Below are 24,552 nucleotides of genomic sequence, written 5' to 3'. Positions count from 1 at the left end.
CAGCAGGCAACTGTGCCCACAGTTTAAAGTTTAAAAGGCACAAAACAGGGGTGCCTGGGTGACTCAGTCAGTTAAGTGACCAACTCTTGATTTTGGCTCAGGGTCATGATTTCAGGGTTGTGGAATTGAGCCCTGCATTGGGTTCCACACTCAGTGCGGAATCTGCTTGAGATTCTCTCCCTCTCCCTCTGCCCCTTCCCCTCCCCCCCACGCTCATGCTCACGCACGCATGCTCGCTCTCTTTCTAAAATAAATAAATAAATAAATCTTTAAAAAAATAAAAATAAAAGGCACAAAACATACAGAGTGCAAAATAAGGACCCTCCCTGTCCTTCAGGCTCCAGGTTCCTCTCCTTAGAGACAACCAGTGTGGCCAGTTTCTTGTGTATCTCAGGAGACTTTTATGCATATACGTATGTGTTTCCTTTTCTTCCCTCACAGATGGCAACATACTACACACAGTTTTTCACTCTGCCTTTTTTCACCTTACAATATATTTTGGAGATGGTTTCATACAGCTACTCTGCATAAAAAAAGCCACTTTATTCTTTCTAACAATTGCATGGTCCTCCACTAGTTGTGTACATAAGTTAACTTAACCAGGGCTCTACTGATGGAGATTAGAGTTGTTCCAATGTTTGACATCATAAGCAATGCTGCCCTGAATAACTTCATCCATGTGCCATTCTGCACGTGTATGAGGGTACCATGGGATAAATTCCCGGAAGTAGGATTGCTGGGCCGAAGGATACGTGCATTTTTAATTTTGCTAGAAATTTCCCGATTGCTTTTTGCACTTTTTTACACTCTCCGGTTTACACCAGGAGGTCTGGGGGAGCACACGGCATGGAAGAGAGATGATTACATGCAACAAGGCATGGGCAGCTGGTAATGCATCCCCAGCCTCCTAGTAGACAAAGAGAAACCCTTCTCCACCACCACCAGAAAATGAGGCTTTTCACGAGAAGGTATCTACTTCAAAGAATGGGTTTATGGAGACTGCAGAACGGAGTTATCGATTTGAATTTGCCACTTTCCAGCTATGGATCCTTGGGCATGCTATTGAATCTGAGTCTCTGTTTCTGCACCTGCAAAATGCAACATTACCGGCTGAGGGCTAACATGAGAATGTTATGAGATGCTGCACACAAAGCCTGAGTATAATGCGTGGTCTCCAGTGAGTGCTCCGCAAGGGCGGGGCAGTCATGATCCTCTCCATTCCATGCCCTGGAAATTCTTCCTAACTTGATTTCTTTAAATCCAGCAAAGGGCAACCACAGCTAGGGGTGTCTGCAAGGTCACCGCTTATGCAAAAGTTTCATGAATTTACCTGCAAGCTCCTTGTAGAGACCATCCCCCTGGGATGAAGCAAGGGTCAGCATGGTGGCAATACTGCCCTTCACCTTCTCCGTGATTCCATTCTGTACAATAAAGCAGGGTCATTCTGTTAGGATGGCACAGCCCAAGGGAAAGGTTAGCTTATGAAAGGGACCCCACCTAATCCCCCAACCAGAGAGTGTACAGACTGGGGTTGCCAAAATCAAAGTCAATTCCAAGAGTGGGCCACCTTAGAGTACCGCAAATGGCTCGGGAGTCATCAGGGCAACATTTCTGGGGGATCCCACTTGTCTCAGCATCTCCTTTCCTGCCTATCAAGACTCATGTGGGATTGGACCTCTGGTGCTGACCAACTGAGTCAGGAGCTAAGGAGGCTTCATGGAGGTGGGGGAGAGAACAGCAATTGCGGAGATGGAAGAAGAGGAGAAGTGCTGGTCACTAGCCACCATCTTATTGTTCACTTAGTCACGAGATAGATGGTTACTGAGTACCTGCTTCGTGCAGCACACCACACTTGACCTTCCTGATTCTCCGTCTCAGCTGCCTGAGATACGCCTTCTTTCTGATTTCAGTCCTACAACCAATGAAAACCCTTTTCCCTCTTCTAACCATCTCTTGACTACCTTTGAAAAATACCTGACTCTTCCCTCTAGTCTGACACAGCCTCGTTTTAAGCGTGGATCTACTGACTCTTGCTTTTTTTCTTCAACACACCAGGCCAAGAACCCTAAGCTCTAGTCTCAGCTCTAGTTGTGAGCCTTGAGCTAGTAATGCAGGCCCTCAGCCCCCTTGTCCATAAGATCAGGGAATGGGGACGCTATGTGGCCTTGCCCAGTTTCAACTTCCTACACTTCTGTCATTTACGAAGCATTTGTACATAGTCAATGTACAAATCACTTTTTTTTTAGTGGAACTGTTTTTGGGGGGCTCCTTAAGGGCCAATTTCTATATACCCAATGGGGACTGGGTCCTATAGGGTTTGGCCAATTATCTGCAAGTATTTGCAGTATATATATATTGTATATATATATTGCAGAGCAATATATATACACAAACATAGGTATACATCCACAAACACACACACACATATTCATATATATAGCACCATTTTCCACACAGTGGAAATTGTTTAATAATCACATGATAGAAAAAAAATCAACACTCTCAATATTTAGATAACTATTATTCAGAAAATCTAATGAGTGAATTAAGCAGAAGTTTACAAAATTCCAGTGCCCCCCACCAGAAAAAAACAATGGGACCGCCAAAACGAGAAGGAGCTGGAAAGGGGGTTTACAAACGAGATGCCGCTTAGCCTATTCCAAGAGAAATTATATGCTTCATATTGTGGAGAAAGGTATTTTCCAAAATTGCAGTGGGGCGGGGATGGAGGCACAGGGCTGAGCAGAAGCAGGTTGGAAACATTTCAGGAAGTAGGTTGGTTCAGAGGTGAATGGAAAAAACTAGCCAGGTTCCTTAGCTGCTTAGAAGAGGGTCAACTAAGTCCCAACCGAGGCAGAAGAATTTGGGAACACATGTGGCCAGGAGGGACCAACAGTGGCTTGGACTAAAACAAAGAATTTTTATTACTTGGGAGGGTGGTGGTGTGGAAAGAGACCCAGAACTGAGACAAGATGGCCCAAGGGTCCTTGACAGATGCTTTAGGTTCAAGGAAATTGTTAGGAACTGTTTTCTGAGATAAACAGAATCCAACATAAAATCTCTGCTAGGTGTCATAACTGACTGACCTATAATAGTTTACTGGCATTTATTGATTGATTGATATTTTATGTAGACTAGACATTTCCCTCATTAAAAAAAGAAAATTCTGTCTAGAGATTATGCTATTGTTGGAGACCCTGGAGCCAGGTTATCTAGTCCCAAATCCTAGCGCTGCAACTTCGTAGCTCTGGGGCCTGTTGCTACACCTCTCTCTCTGCCTCAGTTTTCCTATCTGTAAAATGAGAACAACAATAGTCCCTACCTCACAGGCTTGCTGGGGGAGTTAAATGAGCGAATGTATGTCAAGAGCTTAGGACCCCCATCTGGCTATCACAGTGGTTCTACTGATGACCCAGTAAAGAGGAAAGACGTGAGAGAGAGGCGGAGGGGCTGCATTCCTGAAGTCACAGCTTCATAGAGACCCTGACACCAGCATGCAGGGGCAGTGAAGGGACAATGCCCAGTGACAGTTGGCCTTCTCTCCTGGCCATGGCCATGGGCTGGGCCCCCTCTGCAGAAGGCATCGGCTCTACATGGGCCCCAGTGACTACTACTTCTCCCATCTTCTGTACCCGCTTCTTTGGCTCCCCCAAGGGGCCCAGACTATGGATGTAGTGTACCTTCAGTTGCTGAAATTGGTGCTGCATCCTTTCTTGAGCCCTTTCAAACATGCCCTCGTCGACCTGCCGGTCCACCCCTCTTCTGATGACATCTTTCATTCTCTCACACGCTTTTTTGCCAGCGATCTGAGCTGCCTCTGGCAAAAATGATAGCCGCGGTCACACCACAGTAAGGACTTGCTTAGAAATCTTTAGCATCAGAAAGAAAAGCAAGCAAACAAAAAAAATATATATACACAAACATAGGTATACATCCACAAACACACACACACGTATTCATATATATAGCACCATTTTCCACACAGTGGAAATTGTTTAATAATCACATGATAGAAAAAAAATCAACACTCTCAATATTTAGATAACTATTATTCAGAAAATCTAATGAGTGAATTAAGCAGAAGTTTACAAAATTCCAGTGCCCCCCACCAGAAAAAAACAATGGGACTGCCAAAACGAGAAGGAGCTGGAAAGGGGGTTTACAAATAATTAAAGGGAATAAGAATGAGAATTGGATAAGGGATTTTATAGTTTAATTAGCTGAGATGCAGCAAGGAGAGGAGAAGCAAGACGAATAGATAAAGAAAGGGTGGACAGAAAGCACTGGAAACACATAGATAAAAAATGACTCACGGATCACTTCTCCCCCCACCCTTGCAATTACTTGGTTTTCAATTTGTGGAGTAAGAGTCTGAGAGGGACTTAGGATACAGGAGGACAAATACTCTGAGGGGAAAGCAGAAGAAAAGGATGCCGAAGAAAAAGCTGACCAGAAAGACTCCAGAAGGAGTGGACAGGTTGCCCTCCGGAGCCCCCACCTTCATAACAGGGCTTCAGGTCATTCTGGACAGAGGTGGTGAGAGACTCATAGATCCTCCTCTTCTTTCTGAGGATGTAATCCTCCAGGCCTCCCAGGATGGCGCTTATCTGCAAATCCACATTAACAAAAGGCCATTTGTGCCAATTCCTTTGATAGAAGCAGGGAACACCTGCTGTTCCCGTGTGTGGTCACCATTTCCCTCTGCCTTATATTATGCTTGGCTGTCCACATGTCATTTCCTCAACTAGGCTGTGAGCTTCTCATAGGCAGGAACTTTGTCTTAAGGGGGGAGGCACAGGACTCTTCTCTAGTGTTGCCATATAATTTGGGCTGGGCCTGTGCCATGGGATGAATACCTGTGTCCCCCAAAATTCATATATTAAAATCCTAATCCCCAAGGTGATGGCATTAGGAAGTGGGGCCTTTGGGATGTTATTAAGTCATGAGGAGGGAGCCCCCAGGCTCTCTTTACAGAAGAGATTCTAGCAAATTCCTTTGCCCCTTCCACCATATGATTTGACAGTAAAAAGACAGTCATCTATGAACTGGGAAGGGGACACTCACCAGACACCAAATCTGCCTGTACCTTGACCTTGCACCTCCAGTCGCCTACGAGGAATACAGGTTGTTTATAACCTGCCTCGTTTATGGTGTTTTGTTACAACAGCCTGAACAGACTAAGCCTACAGGAAAATGGCTCACAGACAAGAATCTTGACTACTCAAAAATTAAAAATGATCTGCAAAAAATGACACATCTTTAAGCTTCACTGCTTTAGATAATACTTCATAGTATTGGCAAAAATTATAGGTTAGTGAAAGTGTTACAAGCACATTCAGACATTTGTACATCTCAGGATTCTTTGAAGATTCTTCCTAGGCACCGAGTCTCCTTCCAACCTCAGCACTTCCTGCCTCCCGTGGCACGGAGCCAGCCCGGGGTCCCACCCCCCACACCCCACACCCCCATGGCAGTCTCAGGACCGCTCCTCTCCGCCCCCTCCCCCCGCCATCCCACCGTGCTTTGTGTCCCGGAGTACCTGCTATGAGACATGCCCAGACCTGGACACTCCAGGGGCACAAGGGGGGTGAGACCCATAACACCTCCAAACTCATGCTGGGAAGAAAGCCACTGCCCAACCTCACTGCCCTCTCTCCCCTTTACAACCATCTCACCTCCTGGATCAGGAAACTTTTTTTGTAGCTATCATATTTCCAGCCATTTCTTACTCCAATTTCCATCATTTTCTCCTGCAGAGAGTCCTTAAAAGCTTCTATGTGAGGCAGCAAAGTGGAGCCAGTGGGCTTTCCAGTCCTACAGAAGAAACAAAATAAAATGTTGAGACAACAGCGGCTACTGTGGGGCTAAAATGAAGAAGGAACTAGCTGGTCCCCCTTTTATTCGCTTTTAAGCCAGGGGGAGGAGAACCAACAGTTAATCCAATTCCTATCATGGGCCAGGCACTGTGCTGTGCCAGGTCCTGGACATCAAAACCTATGAAACCAGTCTAGTGATGCCCATTTTACAGACAAGAAAACTGAGGTTCAGAGAGGGTTGCTGATGGGTGCACAGCCACACAGCTAGTAAGTGGCAGAGCCAGGCTTTGGACACTGATCTGTTCAACCTCAAAAGTCAGTCTCCCCACGCCAGGGGGTTGCCACTTGAAAGGGTGAGACTTGAACTACATCTTAAAAGATGGGGAAGTTTTGGGGAAGCAAAAAGGAGGAGGAGTTATTCCCCGTGGGGACAACATAGTTAACAAAATTTCAGAACCTCCCAACAGTAAGAAGCAGCAGGTTATAGAGGAGACGGCATAGGTTTGAGATCTTGGCTCTCTACCTGTGAGCTGAGTGACACTGGAAAAGCTGCATCCAGTCCTCTGAATCTCAGCTTGTCCTCTTGTAAATAGAAGCTACTTCAGAGGGTTATTGAGAAGATCTGATGAGATTATGCATGCACAGTGCTTAGCACAGCTCCTGACACATCTCAGTTGCTCCCTGCTACCTCCAGGCTGGCTGGAGACGGAGGCTGGCACTGAGAAACAGGATGGGGAGAGAATGGGAAGGCCACTTGGAGGCAGGTGGAATGTCTTGAATTGCATTCTTTTTTCTTAAGATTTTATTTGTTTATTTGAGAGACAGAGAGAGAGAGAGAGAGCTGGTGGAGGGGCAGAAAGAGAGAGAATCCCAAGCAGTCTCCTTGCTGAGCATGGAGCCCAACGTGGGGCTGGATCCCACGACCCTGAGATCACAACCTGAGCTAAAATCAAGAGTCCAGACGCGTAACCAACTGAGCCACCCAGAAGCCCCTTGAATGCCATTCTAAGGAATTTGGAGTTTATGCTATAGACTTGTAAACAGGGGTAGAGTAGATGGAATGGCATGATCCCAAAGGAGTTTAAAGAAAGATGGGGGCAGGGCAGGGGAACACTGAGTAAGAATCTAGCAAAGGTAGAACTGTTCAAGTAGCAGCAGGTGGCGAAATGCCAGAGGCGAAAGAGGGGGCCTGGCGGTAGGCTCCTGCACTGGGGGATGAGGAGAGTCTGCTTCTGTTGATTGAGAAAAGGACTAAAGGTCAAGGAAGGAAGGAGGCACCGTGAAGCTCACACAGCTAGTAAGTGAGTGAGCACGCAGTATATCAAAAACAAACACAAAGTCATGGGTCAGCCTCTTTGCCTTTTTGCATTCAGGAAAATTTATAAAGCCCATGTGTTTGCTTAACTCCACACTCTCCAACCAAAATAACCTGCCCGGGGCTCTGAGCCACAAGAAAATGTATCCCTTGCTGCATGTATGAGATATTTGAAAAATACTGGAAATCACAATATTAGTCTGAAAGCAACATCTCCATCTGCACTCCAGGTCACCATGAGGAATTAAGCAAACCAAACCAAGAAGGCTTTTGTGTTTTGCCAGAGACTAAGCTTTCCTCCTCAAGTTGCAAGCTACTCTTTACACTTCCAGATCCAAAGTACAAATTCTTCTAGAGATGAGACTCGGGCCCAATGCTCTTCAGTTGTTTGTTCACGAAGGAGCAAGAGAAAGAATCCTTTACCTAAAAATGCCTCCAAAAACGGGATCGATCTGGTCATAGATGGGCTGAGTGATGGCTTCGTTCAGATCTATTCTTGCGAGGGTCCGGGAGGCATAGATGCCATTCTTCAGGCAAACAGCTTTCAGAGTCTGGTGAAAGCCCTGGTTTCCTCTACTCCTCTAGGTAATTAAACAATAAGATAGTAGAGTTAGTACATTACTCTAGTTAGTACACGTTAACTAGAGTGTCACGGGATCAGAATCAGATTGCCTTTGGCCAAAGCCTATGACCAAGGATCACAGGGAAGAGGAGGGACGACATGATCTTTTAACATATGCGTAAGCTGGACAGAGGGCACAGTGGTCATGCCTCAAGCTCCAGAGAAGCCTGTGCTTTTGATCACGATCTCCTCGTACAGCTTATAATTGTCTGTTTACTTATTGCGCTTCGCTGCCTGAACAGCAGCTTGTTGGAAGCAGGCATGGTGTCTTATCCATCCTGATGTTCTCACCATCTGGTGTATTTGTTAAAGGAGCAATTTTTAAATGAAAATGTGCTACGACCCTACTGGGGTATAGGTTTCAAATTTCCAAGCAAGCCTGAAGTTGTTTTTTAATACTTTTTGTTACATGTCTAATGAAATGTAATTTGATTTGTACATCTTCATAATACTTCTTTCCCAGAGAAATAAATTCACAAATCAGAGGCAAAAAAATACGATGAAGCGAGAGTCACAGAGACATTGATAAATCTTACCCAGATGGCGATCCTTAGTAAAGAGATTAAAAATATATAAGCACTGACCAAAATTTCAGTAGAGGTTCTTGTGATCAATGATATATGCTTTAAGGAACTCTGTTTCAAATGCAAGGCTATGTTGTAAGATATGATTGGCATCATACCATATATGTTTTAATATTCTGTCCTTTTCACTTAATATTATAACATGGGCATTTCCTCAATTCATTGCAAATACTTTCAAAAATTATTTCAATATCCACAAAATATAATATCAAGTGGATATAACCTAATTCATGTCACCACTCTCTTATTATTACACATTTTAGGTTATTTTGCTATGTTACATAATGATATGATGTCAGCATATAAATGTTTGCCCAAATTTCTGATCATAGAGGAAAGTGGCCTATCAAAGACACCTTAGACATGTTTGTAGTCACCGAGAAAAATGCCATTACAGAACTGATGAGACAGGAGAATTCATGGGAAAATTTGTGAAGGCCTGGAGATGGCCGAACTGCTCCTTCCTTTCATGGAGACCAAAGGAATGGTCTCCATTTTGTGTCTTTACCTTCGCAGAACGCACTTACTCACTTTTGGTGATCTGGGGTCTTTTAGCATCATAAAGAAGCCGTTCTCCCCCAGAGTGACTTACTTATCTATTGCTATGAAACAAATTACCTCAAACCTAATGGCTTAAAACAACAAAAAACATTTATTGAATACCGCTCACTAGTGTTGTGGGTCAGGAATTCAGATATGGCTTGGCCGCTGTTTCGCGGTTCACAAGATAGCCAGGCTGTGCGTCTAAGATTAAAAGGCAGAGAAGCGACAAGTGCATGAGTCAAGGTCACCGAGAACAGACAATCTGCACACTAGGCTCAGGTGGTACAGCGTTTACTGACAGCAAGAGGAGAAAAAATGTGCACAAGATCCAGCCTTTGCAATGCATGGGTCCCCTACGGCCAGCAGACCCACACCACAGCTACTGCGGATGACGCTCCTGCACACATCCCACATTGTGTGCAGTACAAGGACCCGGGATCTGAAATACAGAAAACTGGGAGCTTGCCTAAGGGCCTTGGACGCCTATGCTAAGCAGAACAAAGAAGTACTCACTGAGCATAAAGCAGAGAACAATATTCCCAAGCAAGGCGATAAGCCCAGCACAGGCTGAGGCCTCTTTTATCTCTCGGTAAGGAAGTGTTCCAGGCCCAAAGCCCACTTTTATGTGGCCAAGTTATGTTTGTGTGTGCGTGGGGGGGTGGATGTCGAAAGACTTCATGCCCGGGCTGACCTTTCCCCACAGCTGGCCAGTGCTGGCTCGGGGCTCCGCCGTGAGTCTCCATCAGACGTTGGCTGGGGTTACAGTCACCTGAATGGGGCTGGAGGTTCTGCTCCCAAGGAGGCTCACTATGGAGCTGGCAAGGTAATGCTGGCTATTTGTGGACCAAGCTTCACTACTTTTATGGGGATTGACAAATTTTAAACTACATGACTGGTTGGCAATTACAAGTAGCTGCAATAGTTTGCAGAGCACAGTTAGGGAGGTGCAATAGGCAAGCGTAGGGGTTGGGCATCCAGGCTCTGAAAACAGGCCTGTGGTAGATGTGGATCCCATATGTGGCCACGGAAAGCTGTTCAGCCACTGTAAGGCTGTAAAATTAAAATAATAATAAGAGTGGTTACCACCCAGAATTGCTATAAGGACCGAATCAGGTAATGTACAGTATCTGGCACCAGAGTAAGCATTTTATCCACGTTTGCTGAATGCATGAGTGAATGCATGTGACATACTATATTCATGGACACTCAGCCACCCCCCCGTCCAGCCATGTGGAAGGCACTCCACCTCTCATTCTCCTGTGTCAAAATTCTAACAGTCCTCTCCAGTGACCCCAGAATCTTTCCCACTTCTATACTCTTTTAGCCCATGGAAATGTAGAGCTCCATTACATACCACCTTCTCACTGCTAACATTCTAACTTTCCAACTCATATTACAACAATGCCAACAACATGCAATCTATGCACTACTCCCATCTCTAGAGACTTCTGTATCATCCTTGTCCCGTGAGCAGTGTTGTTCATCATTCCTTACTCTTAATAGGTGTCATGGAGTGACCTGTATCCCTCTGACTTGACATGTTAAAGCTCTGAGCCCCGGTGTGACTATATTTGGAGATAGGGCCTTTAGGGAGGTAATTAGGGTTAAACGAGGGCATAAGGGTAGGTCCTAAGCCTATTGGACTGGTGTCCTTATAAGAAGAGAGAGAGATGCCAGGGATGCACACACAGAAAAAAGACTGTGGGAGGACACAGCTAGAAGGTGGCCATGTGCAAGCCAGAAAGAGAAGCCCCAGGAGAAACCAACCTTGCACTGCCTTGATCTTGGGGCTTCTAACCTTCACAACTGTGAGAATAAATGTCTGCCCTTTAAACCACCTGGTCAATGGTATTTTATGTTATAGTAGCCCTAGCAAACAGATACGAGAAGCCTCTTTTTTCACCCCTTAGCCTTAGATAAATACAGCCTGGCACTTACATCTTTATCCTTCAGCTACCTCATATAAGTAATTAAGAGATAAAACAACAATTTGCAGGCCCCTTGAGAGGTTACAAGATGTTTCCTTATTATGTAATCTAATTGGCATTTCTATCAACCCTAAGATAGGTAGGGTGAGTATTTAGCATCCCATTTTACAGAGGAAAACACCCACAATCTTAAATGGGTTGAAGGTCTCACCCGGGGCTATGCTGTACATGATGGGTAGAGCTGGCACTCAAAACAAGACCCTCAGTTCTCTCCTGGGTCCTCGTGATGCACAACCGGACAGTTCCCTGTATGGGCTTTCCTGTATACAATTTTCACTCCCTCCTACTCTCGTTTAGCTCTTTATTTCCTTCAAAAGCCATGAAATAGTGCAAAAAAGAGCATGGAGATAAGGCAGATGTCACCGAATATCACAGGTCCTCCCTGGAGAGGGTCACTCACCACCAGGCATGCCCCAAGGATCCGTCGGTAGGAAGTCCTGGCATTTTGGACTCCTTCTTGCAGAGGCTGCTCTATGTGGGCAAAGCACTGGTCAATGGCCTTCTCCAGCAGCTGTATCTTCTCTTCCACAAATCTCCGCAGTCCACTCATGTGCAAGTATTCGTTCTAGGGACAGGGACCATAAGAAGCATGAGGCCACCCCCTCCCTAAGGGCACTCTCTCTTCAAATTTTGCTTCCTTTATGCTTGTCCACTAACACAAGATTTGGCTTGAGCTAATCACCCTCAGTTGACTTCTTTTGTCCCAGTAAAGCATCCCTCAGTGGACAGACCTCCTTAAGCTTTGTGGGTTGGAGAGCACAATATATATATGCCTCCTGCAACTTACTTTAGGTGTCTAATCCATTAGGCTATTTGAGGGAATAACTACTCAAATAAAAATCCAAATGCTGTTAAAACATATTTTTTCAATGACATCTGATTCCACAAACATTAGTAGGCTTTGTGCACAACACAGTTTTTGAGAATCTAGTTTCTCAAACTTTAACATGTGTATAAGTCACCGGGAGAGTTTGTTCAAATCTGAGGACCTGAGATTCTACAATTCTAGCAAGCCCCCAGGTGATGCTGATCTTCTGGGCCCTGGACCACACTTTGAAGAACAAAGCTACAGGACGCAATAATAAAGACATGGTCCTTTCTTCAAAGGAGAATATAATCTAGTCGAAGAGGAAAAGATCTACTCAATTAATACAAGGGAGAGACAGCCTTGACCTCTAGATTTCAACTGGGAACTCTGTAGTGTTATTCCGTGTGTGAGAATCTTAAGAATCACAATGCCTACAGCAGATGGAAGCCACACTACTTAGCTCAGCACTTAAGGGCTCCTCACAGCAAGGACTCAGCCAACTTCTCCAGCACCACCAGCTCTTTGCCCAAAATGTCATCCCATCCCAGGGTAGCTGCTCCTGAACTTGCTACCATTCTCCAAATGTGTCATCCCTTTTGTACCCCATGCCTTTACACATGCTTCCCATCCTTCCAGACAAAGCTCAAAAGCCACTCCCCATGTGATGCCTCCCCTGACCCCACTGGGTGGAATTGGGGCTCTCTTTCCTGTGCTTCCACTGAATCTTGTACATCCCTGCATTACAGCCCTCCTCCTGCTGTGCTATGTCTGTCTCATTCCATATCTCCTTCCCTGGACTAGGAACTTGCTGAAGGATCTGCAGACTGTGTTATTCATGTTTGTTTATTCCAAGGCATGGCACAGAGTGTGCAGTTGATAAACATTTTGGAGTGAATGAAGGCCACAGAGAAATTGCTAGATAATGTGGGGTTTTAAATTCTATTCCAAATTTGATGACGGAAATCGCTCTCAAATTGATGTGTGACCTTACACAAACGACTTAGATCTTTTCTAGATCTTGACTGCATTGAAGTGAATGAAGCTGAATCTTCCTGAAAACAGCCTCAAACCCCCATACTTCTAGAGACTTAGAATACATAAGTTTTAAAGTTTATGGAGACTATTCCATGGATTCTCATAGTTTTTCACTGGTAAGAATTCTATAAGTCATACTTTTCTTTCAGAGTGCCCTCTGGATTCTTTTGAGTTTGTGGTGTTACTGGTGATCAAAAGGAAATAAGAAAGATGTCACCAACAGAAACTCTACAGGCAAGATTCTCACAAAGTCTCATACTCAACAAATCGTTGTTAAATAAACAAAAGAATGATAAGAAAGGGCAGGTCTGGGAATAAAAGAACAGTAAGAAGGGGAAAGGCTTACATCTCCTACGAATAAACGCAGGGCTCATTTGACATTAAGATGTCATAATCAGCTTCCTACTGATTCATAAAAAGAATGACTAGATCCCTGTTCATTTAGAATCAATAACTACCCAGTCTATGGCCATACCACCCTGAACGCGCCTGATCTCGTCTGATCTCGGAAGCTAAGCAGGGTCGGGCCTGGTTAGTACTTGGATGGGAGAATAACTACCCAGACTCTATTTTTTTTTTTTTTTGGTTTGAATCATAATCTTAAAAAATGATCAATCACCACATTTTTTCAGAATGCAAAGGAACTGACAAAACTCTTGCCTTCCAACTTCCCATCAATGAACTAAGACTGAGACCAATATCTGAGGCCAAAGGGTTTTGAGGAAAAGTGCTGGCTGACGCCCATGTGAAGGGCTACCCCAAAAGTGCTAACCAGCACCCTCCTCTGTGTTTTCTGTCGCCTACAGCCTGGCCCTGAGGATGGCACAGAGTCCCTCCACGGGCTGCCCCTCCCCCTTAGCCGAGAAGAGCACCGGGCAGGCACTTCTCTGATTGCAAAATGCCTTGTCCTTGTGTTTGTAAAACAAACCAACCACACACAGCACCACATCTGATTTGTTTTCCATTAGCACTTCCAAAAGCAATCTTTTGCTGGGCAGAGAGGCAATTTTCACCCTGAAGAACATTTTCGGGAAGTTAGAAGGTCAAATGCTTCCCTGGTATTTCAGAGGACAGTTAAGTTAGAAAATCTCAAGATTCCAGCTTGTTGCTGTTGTTTTTGGTTTTCCCTCAAAGAACTAGGCCAAAACAAGGCATAAGAAATATGATAAAAAAGACAGGGAACCTTGGTCTGTATGTCACTTTTATATAGAATTTTTAAAATGCAGACATTTGACCAAAACTGCAAAGACCGTCAACAGTCGGCATTACTTACTTTTCACATTGAAGTCAGGTCTCCATTATCTGCCTCCCCTGGCCACGCCATAGGGCCAGCCCAGGGGTACCTTCCCACAGTCTCAGAACCAGCCCCTTGACCCCTCAGGGAGCCCTACTGGTTCACTTTCTTTGCCCCTTCCTTGTTCGGCATAACAAAAAGTTGGACAATCTGGTGGGGCAAATCTGATGGTTGATAGCAAGTATGGAAATAAACACCAGCCAGATGAGAACAGGCGAAGGCTCTTTATCCAGAGCTTGCTAGAGAAAGAGAGTCAGCCACCATCACTTGTGTTTGGCAGAGATTCAAAGGCAGGCGGAGGAGTGGGAAGGCTCCAGGCACGCCCCCATCAGAGGCCACTGCCATAGGGGAGCTGTGGGTGGGCTAATTAGAAGCGGGGATCCTATGTGATTCATTAGGGTGCATTAGTAGCCCATTTGGGTCTGATTGTTACAGACATCATTGCTTAGCTTCTTGGATTGTTCCTAGAGATGGCAGTCTGACTCCCTATGAATGTAACTTACAGCAGGCTGCCCTCCTGCACTGTTTGTTGTAGATAAGAGGTTGGTTTCCTAGGCAGGTTGCTGCAGGCTGTTTTATTTTATTTTATTTTATTTTAATTTTTTTAATTTTTTAAATTTATTTATTTGACAGAGAGAGACACAGCAAAAGAGGGAACACAAGCAGGGGGAGAGGGAGAGGGAGAAGCAGACTCCCAGCTGAGCAGGGAGCTCAATGCGGGGCTCGATCCCAGGACCCTAGGATCATGACCTGAGCCGAAGGCAGACGCTTAACAACTGAGCCACCCAGGCACCCCTGCAGGCTGTTTTAATATATGATTGCCTGATTGTATATTCAAATGCAATTCAAATGCAAATGACTCACAGAGAAGCAGTATAGTTGGTGATTGATTGAAATGACAGATTTTTTTTTTCGAAAACTCTCCCCTGCCTCTAATTTAGCAGCCAATCCATCTTATTTTAGAGTAAAAAAATAAATCATCCTGGGGTGCCTGGGTGGCTCAGATGGTTAAGCGTCTGCTTTCCGCTCAGGTCATGATCCCAGGGTCCTGGGATCGAGCGAGCCCTACATCGGGCTCCTGGCTCAGGGGCAGGGAAACTGTTTCTCCCTCTCCCTCTGCCTCTCCCCTTGCTCATGCTTTCTCTCTCTCTCTGTATCTCTGTGTCTCAAATGAATAAATAAAATCTTTAAATAAATAAATAAATAAATAAATAAATAAATAAATAAATAAATAAATAAATAAATAAATCATCCATCAAAGAGATAAATTTGTCCATTCCTATGAGAAGAGTATTTGGAACTGGTCATTCGGAAGGCCAGCATTCAAGATCGTGAAGATATATATCTAAACTCTTTGCTGAATGTCCCTGCTAGCTCCCTTCCTCTCTCACATTATTGTACTAGGCTGCTCTGAGTTTGAGATTCTGACAGCACCGGGGCATAAAGGAAATCCATAGACAGATGAAATTTTTTGGACTGTATGCCTAACCATGCCTCTGTAGGATAACCAAGAATTGTTGGTATTCTACGAGGGTGACACAAATCAATTCTGTTATTGCTTAAACACATTCCATCTTATTCAAGGTCCCAGGAGAGGTGAAAGTAGCTGCTGATCGTTTCTACATTTTCCTCTCAACCCCTCTGTCAGGCAAAATATTATTCCTTTCTTTTTTACTCAAATGTCACCATTGTAACCCTCAAATTATCTCTGTCTTCTTTAGATATTCTGAGCTTACTATCTTCCTTTGATATGAAAAGAAAAAATATTGTAACTTATTTTCCAAACTTGGTAAAGGGAATGTTCTGCCCAGGCTGGAAGGCAGAGCACACACATAAGTATCTCCCATACCGGCAGGTTTTCCGTGCAGTTGAAACTGTCTGTGAGGAGCAATAAACCAAAGGCTTCAGTCACATACTTGGTCACCATCCTCCTCTTCTTGTCCAGGAGTCTTTTCCTGATATAGCCTCTTAACCTGGGGATTTCTGGAATTCACAGGCAGCACAATTTTAAAAGGCCAGAGTTCACAGCAAAGAGAATTCACAAAAATGAACAGATCGGAATGGCAGTCTGAATTAGCTACAGCTGAGGTCCTACATGGGCTGACTGCCCACTATACCAACTTTTCTAGGGGATGTTTTTTTCCATGTCTAGGATCAACAATAATGAATGGGCAAGTCAGCAATGATGAATATTAATTTTATTTAGTGGTACAAGTCCAACTAAGTAGAAAAGTGCAGGCTGGTTAGAAACATTGGTGCTTCCCTCGGGACTGCTACTTACAAAGAGTTGAACAAAAGGTGCTCACAATCCCAGAGTCTCAGCTCTTCCGTCCCCCTAGATTTTCCATGAGAATTTCTGCTGAATGGGATTTTGGATTAGAAATTCCTCTTAGTCCTAACCTTTTGTTGGTCAGAAGATAACAGGTGTCATCCTACTTTTCTCCTTGTTATTCCCATAAGCGGAAATTCTTCTGTATCATTCCTTGCGTATGCCATGCTGATTATTTCTTTTATATCCTTGTTCAAGAAGTTCCCCCATTTCTAGGAACACTTTACACCTTCTGGCCCTTCACCTCCTCTCCCACGCAGACACATCAGGTAAAATGCATGCCCGTCTTAAGCCATTTTAAGCTTGGATCAAAGTCAAGCTCAGAGCCTGCCTGCTTGCCCACTTCACATTGAGTGCTCCAGTCACACAGACCTCTAGGTTCTCTGGGCTTCTATTGTATTCACAGCACCATTTAACTAAGCCTTATTTGTACCTTGATTTTTACACATGCCTTAGTACTAGCTCCTCATCTAGATTTTAAGTTCTGTGAAGAAAGGGGTCATGTCTTCTGCTTTTTCCTCCTCAGAGACAAAGCATACAATAGATGCCGGGTAAACACGTCTAATACTTGTAGCAGGGTGAGTGATGAATTACAAGCCAAATACTTAGGAAATGACAACCCAATCTCTGACCTCTACCAACTGTTGGTAAAATTTGGATGAAAAGAGAAACTGTGGTCTCAGGCACCACAACAATGCAGAGAGAAAAACAGATAACATCAGCTAACAGGTATAGAAACTGCGACAAGCTGGAAATGACACACAGAAAATTCTAGAGAGGTAATTCAATGTGCCGAGCTTCATCTTGAGAATTCTAGTGACTGAGATAAAAAATATATATAAATTACCAGTTTCCTCCTCAGTGAGGAGAGCCTGCTGCCAGTACTCCTGGGCGCTGACTGTGTACACCAGATCGGAAGCCTCCAGAACCTTGGAGTCAGCAGGCAGTTTTCTCTGAAGTGAGAGAGACACACAGGGAACAGAATAACTCAAACATGGTGAAGGAAACAACGCGCAGGCCTTATAAGAACCTTCAGCAAGCTTCCGCTCACTCACTTTCAACCCGGCAAGAGCCCCTTAAAGAACACAGCACACCTGTACATCAGGTGTTCCCATCTGTCCACACCTCACAAGGATGGACATTGTAAGAAAACCGCTGCATAGAAACTATTCTCTTGGGAGTTAAGAATAGCAATTCTAGAAGGAAATGTGTAGAGAAAATAGTTCAGAGTGTACTGAAATGTTCAGAGAGAGGAAAAGTACCGGGATGCTTTATGGAAACAACACAAAAAAAAGCCCAACTCCGGCAAAGGCGGCAATGGGCTAGAGCCGGCTGCACCTGTTCCTAAGAGCCCATTCACAGCTCTCCCCGGCTCCGCCTTTAGTGACATCACCCTGGTAGCTTGAACTTGGCAATGGTGGGAGTATTACACCTTGGGAATCAGCAAATGCTAGAAATCAGGGCTTTTTTTGTTTGTTTCTTTTCTTTTCTTTTCTTTTTAAACAGAGGGCTGGTTATTAAATATTTACCTACGCCACACAACATGGGGCAAAGGTGCTGTGAAAATACAAGTTTCTTAGCTGGGTGCTTAGTGAGTAATCAGACACATTTAAAAGCAGAGCGACATTTAAGTAAATCATGGTTTTAAATGTCAAGGACTTAAGAATGTGAGGAAATCTTTTTTATGATTAGAAAAATCATGATCACAGAGAAGTCACACTGGGATTAGACACAAATATTGTTCCATAATCTTTCATTATTCTCACTTAAAAGAAAAGAAGGGGTGCCTGGGTGGCTCAGTCAGTTAAGCGTCCTACTCTTGGTTTCAGCTCAGGTTGTGATCACAGGTCGTGAGATCGAGCCCCACATCGGGCTCTATGCTGAGCACAGAATCTGCTAAAGTTTCTCTCTCCCTCTCCCTCTGCCCCTCCCTGCCTCTCTTTCTCTCTCTCAAATGAATAAATCTAAAAAAGAAAGAAAGAAGAAAGAAAGAAAGAAAGAAAGAAAGAAAGAAAGAAAGAAAGAAAGAAAGAAAGAAAGAAAGAAAGAAAAAGAGAAAAACCATAAAGGGTTGTGTGTGTGTGCATGGGTGTTTGGGGGCAGCAGAAAACTGTAGAGAGTTGTCAATCTCTTTCTGATGCAAAGATACAAAAGAGCTGAGTGAGTAGTCCACTGGGAGAGGCGAGAGACCACATGTCTGGCAAGCTGTAAGCCCATGCAGTCAAGGCTGGAATAGAGATGCCTGGGTAAGCTTCCAGCAGCCCCACACACTACAGTCAGGGCTGAAATTATACAAAGGATCTGCCAAGATTAACTTTTCCCCCCTTCTGATAGAATTTTGACTCTAGCAAAAAAGTTAGGGAAAGTTGAAACTATTTTCTATTGGGAGATAAAACTGACGTGGAATTAAATTTAAGTAGGGTTTTAGAACAATTGAAAGAAAGGAGTATGCCTCACTGTGTCTAGGTGTTTACATTATTTAAAATCTTGCTCTAAATTCTGTATACCTCTTCTAAAAATTATTGACGATTAGTTAGCACTTATGTTTGTTATTATAGTACAGAGAAATATTTTTATAGTGCCAGTGAAGTGACTACAGTATGCAGGTTCTGTATTATTATAAAAGAGATGTAGAAACAGTTACAGCTAGAAAGTAGGATCCAAGAGGTGAGTGGATATTCATCCAATTATCCCATGGAAAGATGGGTCACTGTTACAATTTACACACATGGTTGGTTAGGACAGTGTATAACACCACAGATATTAAAGTTTGTAAGAAGATATTATATATGAGAGAGGAGAAAGCCTATAGCTCAAAATAGAAGGGATACTAGATAAAAGCAGAATCAAAGGGGGATAATAAAGCTGGAGTTAGCTTGAGATCAGTAATATAAATCATGACCCCATTTTCAAAAAAAAAATCTATCTTTTCTAGCTTTGTCATTAAAATAATTTTGCAGTGATATCACCCTGCCCACTTCTTTTGCTTGTATGAAATCATTTGATACGGACCCCTAGCACCCCAGCTTTTATTTTTAGTATTATTTTTTACTGAAAGAAACCCAAGTTTCTTTGAGAGTAGTAGTTCCATATCTTGGGGCAGGGAAAAAATAAAAGGAGCCTGAGTATCTTGTTGTTGTCAAAGAGCAAAAATATTTTTGAAAATCTCTGGGTAAGGCTAAAAGGAACCAGCTTAAATTACAGGCTCCCATTGGCCAAGAGGTGAACTGGAACATCAAAAAGAACACAGTAATTCTGTGAAAAACCATGAGTCTATTATAATCCTCAAACTAAGTAAAATAAGTAATAGTAATAAGAAAAAAAATGTATATGTATTGGTCTCTTCCCCCAGTTTCTGACACAGGGGGCTCCTAAATTCCTTATAAATCGGGGTGCTAGGACAATATTTGGTTCTAACATTAGTCTTTGTCCCCAGTTCTCAGCACAGAGCTCCTAAAACCACTGTGATTTCCTAAGTGATAAGAGCACTAGAAGCATCTCTTGTCCTAATATTTGGTCTTTGACTCAGTACCTGACACAGATCCTAAATCCCTTGGAATTTCCTAAGTGATAGGAGTGTCTTCTTTTTCTAATGAGGCAACTCTGGGTGAGCTCCTGAATGGGGGCTGGTCACAGATCAGGTCATTAGAAGTTTGGAATTTTCAGCCCCACTCCATCCCACCCCCATTTTCCAGAGAGGGTAGAGGGACTAGAAATATAGTAATTGATGATGCCCCTGTGAGGAAACCTCCATAAAACCCCAACAGTATGGGGTTAGGGAGCTTCCAGGTGGGTGAACACATCCGCATAACGGGAGGGTGACATACTCCAACTCCATGGGGACAGAAGTTCTTGCATTTGGACTCCTCCCAGGCCTTTCCCTATGTATCTCTTCATCTGGCTGTTCATCTGTAGCTTTTATACTTTATTATATTTTTAAAAACTGGTAGATGTAAGTGATTATTTCATTGCATTCTGTGAGTCATTCTAGCAAATAATTGTATCCAAGGGGGAGGAGGTCATGGGGATCTTCAATTTGTAGCCAAGTCAGAGAGAAGTTGTGGGTAACCTAGGGACCTACTATTTGCAGTTGGCATCTGAAGTAGGGAGCAGTCTTGTGGGACTGAGCCCTTCACCTGTGGGATCTGATACTATGTCCAGGAAGATATTTTCAGCTTGGGTTAAATTGTAGGATGCCCTACCCCATGACCCAGCAATTGTACTACTAGGTATTTATCCAAAGGATACAAAAATAGTGATTTAAAGGGGCACATGCACCCCAATGTTTACAGCAGCAATGTCCACAAGAGCCAAAATATGGAAAGAGCCCAGATGTCCATCAACAGATGACTAAAGAAGATGTGGCATATGTATACACACACACACACACACACACACACAGAATATTACTCAGCCATCAAAAAGGATGAAATCTTGCCTTTTGCAACAACGTGGATGGAACTAGAGGCTATTATGTTAAGTGAAATAAGTCAGTCAGAGAAAGACAAATACCATATGATTTCACTCATATGTGGAATTTAAGAAACAAAACAGATGAACATAGGGGAAGGGAAGGAAAAATAAAATAAGATAAAAACAGAGAGGGAGGCAAACCATAAGAGACTCTGAACTGTAGGAAACAAACTGAGGGTTGCTGGAGGGGAGGTGGGTGGGGGGATGGGGTAACTGGTGATGGGCATTAAGGAGGGCATGGGATGTTAATGAGCACTGGGTATCATATGCAACTGATGAATCTCTAAATTCTACCCCTGAAACTAACAGTACATTATATGTTAACTAAAAAAAAAAAAAAATCATAGTGTCACAGAGAATTGCTTAGGGTGGGAAAAAAATCCCAACACAGATGTCAGAAGTGTTGTTAAGTGTGTTAGCATGGATTGGAAGGATTAATATCATTAAAATGTCCATACGGCCCAAAGCAATCTACAGATTCAAGGCAATCCCTATCAAAATACCAACAGCATTTTTCACAGAACTAAAACAAATAATACTAAAATTTGTATGGAACCACAAAAGACCCCAAATAGATAAAGCAATGCTGAGAAAGAAAAACAAAGCTGGAGGTATCATGCATCTAGATTTCAAACCCTATGACAACACTATAGTTATCAAAGCAGTATGGTACTGGCACAAAAACTGACACATAGATAATGGAAGAGAATAGACAGCCCAGAAACAAACCCATGTTTGTATGGTCCATTAATCTACAACAAAAGAGGCAGGAATATACAATGGGGAAAACACAGTCTCCTCAATAAATGGTGTTGGGAAAGCTGGTCAGCTACATGCAAAAGAATGAAACTAGACTACTTTCTTAAACCATATACAAAAATAAGCTCAAAATGGATTAAAGACCTAAATGTAAGTCCTGAAACCATAAAACTCCTAAAAGACCAGATAGGCAATAAACTTTTGGACATTGTTTTTGTTTTTGTTTTGTTTTGTTTTGTTTTGGATCTATCTCCTCAGACAAAGACAACAAAAGCAAAAATAAACAATTGGGACTACATCAAACTAAAAAGTTTTTGCCCAGAGAAAGAAACTGTCAACAAAACAAAAAGGCAGCCTACTCAATGGAAGAAGATATTTGCAAATCCTATATGTGATAAGGAGTTAATATCCAAAATATATAAAGAGCTCATGCTTGGGCACACCCCCCAAAAAACAAATAATCTGATTAAAAATGGGTAGAGGAACTGGGTAGACATCATTCCAAAGAAGACATATATATAGATGGTCCACAGACACATGAAAAATGCTCACCATCACTAATCACCATGGAAATGCTAATTACAACCACAAGATATCACCTTACACTAGTCAGAATGGCTACTATCAAAAAGATAAGAAATAGTTAAGTGTTAGTAAGGATGTGGAGAAAAAGGAACCCATGTGCACTGTTGGTGGGATTGTAAATTGGTGCAGCCACTGTGGAAAACAGTGTGGAGGTTCCCAAAAAAAATTAAAAATAGAGTACCATGTGATCCAGCAATTCCCCTTCTGGATACTTATCTGAAGAAAATGAAAACACTAATTTGAAAAGATCTATGCACCCTCCTGTTCACTGCAACATTATTAATAATAGCCAAGATATGGAAGCAACCTAAGTGTCCATTGATGGCTGAATGGATATTCCACATACAGTGGAATATTACTCAGCCATAAAAAAGAATGGAATCTTGCCATTTGCAACAACACGGATGGACCTACAGGAAATTACACTAAGTGAAATAAGTCGGACAGAGGAAGACAAATACCATATGATTTCACTTATAAGGAATGTAAAAAACAAAACAAATGAACAATCAAAACAAAATGGAAACAGACTCACAAATAGAGAACAGACTGGTGGTTGCCAGAGGGGAGGGGGATGGAAGGATGGGCCAAATAGGTGAAGGGGATTAAGAGGTATAAAGTTCCAGTTACAAACTAAACAAGTCATGGGAATGTAAAGTACAGCATAGGGACTATAGTCGCTAATACTGTAATAACATGGTGACAGATGACAGACTTATTTTGTGGTGATCGTTTTGTGATATATAGAATAGTCAAATCACTATGTTGTACCCCAGAAACTAATATAAAATTGTGTGTCGACTGTACTTCAATTAAAAAAAAAGAAGTGTTGTGAGTGTGTTAATAGCATGAAAGGAAAGGAGAGACACGCAGGAGGAGTAGGATGGTTTTCGTTAAAGGTACCCTAAAGCAAAGGTAAAATGCTATGTAATAACCAGCTCCAAGCATGTATCTGAGAATGTAAACACCCAGCTCTCTTTCACCTGCCACATACAAGTCATCATCCAGTCTTGTGGATGTGAACTCACTAACATCTCTCGAACACATCTCCTCTCCTCTAGTCCTATGGTGACTGCCTTGTTCAGTTCTTAGCACTTCCAGCCGGATTATAGCAGAAGCCTCCCAAACGGTCTCTCTGCATCCAGTCTTCACTCGCCCCTCCCCCCATCCATTCTCCTTAATGCTGAGAAAATAATCTTTCTAAAATACATAGTATTACCAGACTGAGGTCTACAAATGGAGTCTCAGGGGTCTGTCATTTTTCTTACAATATGTTTTCCTAACTTTTATTTTTATAATAAAAAATAAGCATAGGAGAGATGATGGACTCTGAAAAACAAACTGAGGGTTCTAGAGGGGAGGCGGGTGGGAGGATGGGTTAGCCTGGTGATGGGTATTAAGGAGGGCACGTTCTGCATGGAGCACTGGGTGTTATGCACAAACAATGAATCATGGAACACTACATCAAAAACTAATGATGTAATGTATGGTGATTAATATAACAATAAAAAATTTAAAAAATAAGCATAGACATCTATATGAATGATTGCTTTATAATCAACTTCTGCCTCACATTTCTTTTTTTTTAAGATTTTATTTATTTGTCAGAGAGAGAGAGAGAGCACGCACACAAGCAGAGAGAGGGAGAAGCAGGCTCCCCACTGAGCAAGGAGCCCGATGTGGGACTTGATCTCAGGACCTTGGGATCATGACCTGAGCCGAAGGCAGATAAGTAACCGACTAAGCCACCCAGGCGTCCCTGCCTCATATTTTCTATGATTAAGATTAAATTTGCTCCATGCAGTACAAGTGAAGGGTTGATTCAGTCTGAAGTAAAGTGGTTGGAGAATTAAGGTATCACCTGGCTCTCAGAGGTGTAGGTGTGTAGACCTAAAAAAGACTTACATGATAATAGAACAATAGTCCCCCCGCAAGCTGACTCACTGTTGTCCAGACCCTATCTCATACACACACCAAAGCGCCATATTTATTAGTGATATAGTTGTGAATTGTATATTGAAGTATTTTGTTTTTGTTTCCAGAAACAATATGATGAGGCACTCATTAAATGCATATTTCTTGAATGCCAACAAGAACAACTGAAGAGAATAAGAACAGCTTTGCTCAGTTATTGCCTCATTAAAACCAGCATTTAAGAATTAGTTGGTCAAAGCCTTTGGCTTAAGTACGAGGTCTGATTATTCTGAATTAGAGACAAAAGCTTTGACATTTTCAATTCCACTTTGTACAGCAGAAGTTTTCTGCATCCGTGTAATTGAATTCAAACGACAGAATGCAATTAAATATAGAACTGGACATCAGGCCATAGGTTTTTACTATTATGCTGCACCAAAGATTTAGTTTCAGCAAAACCAAAACATCTATCACATTATACTAACCC

At 42.9% G+C, this 24,552-nt stretch overlaps 1 protein-coding gene across 1 annotated transcript in view; it reads right to left on the bottom strand.

Annotated features, from left to right (window-relative positions):
• NUGGC (nuclear GTPase, germinal center associated) overlaps positions 1-24,552 on the bottom strand; it is a 45,679-nt gene that overhangs the window by 3,753 nt on the left and 17,374 nt on the right. The window contains exons 10-17 of the mRNA XM_045879338.3: positions 17,182-17,287; positions 15,855-15,988; positions 11,269-11,433; positions 7,555-7,712; positions 5,676-5,814; positions 4,499-4,607; positions 3,681-3,817; positions 1,331-1,421 (exon numbers count right to left, since the gene is read on the bottom strand). Coding sequence (XP_045735294.1) covers positions 1,331-1,421; positions 3,681-3,817; positions 4,499-4,607; positions 5,676-5,814; positions 7,555-7,712; positions 11,269-11,433; positions 15,855-15,988; positions 17,182-17,287 — 1,039 coding nt within the window. The remainder of the gene's footprint in view (positions 1-1,330; positions 1,422-3,680; positions 3,818-4,498; positions 4,608-5,675; positions 5,815-7,554; positions 7,713-11,268; positions 11,434-15,854; positions 15,989-17,181; positions 17,288-24,552) is intronic.

The sequence above is a fragment of the Mirounga angustirostris genome, unplaced genomic scaffold (genome assembly GCF_029215605.1).
Source record: "Mirounga angustirostris isolate CCGP_5_RB_7025 unplaced genomic scaffold, mMirAng1.0.hap1 SCAF_2, whole genome shotgun sequence".
Taxonomy (NCBI): domain Eukaryota; kingdom Metazoa; phylum Chordata; class Mammalia; order Carnivora; family Phocidae; genus Mirounga; species Mirounga angustirostris.
The sequence above is the reverse complement of the archived record's forward strand: the minus strand, read 5'-3'. Positions and strand labels throughout refer to the sequence as shown.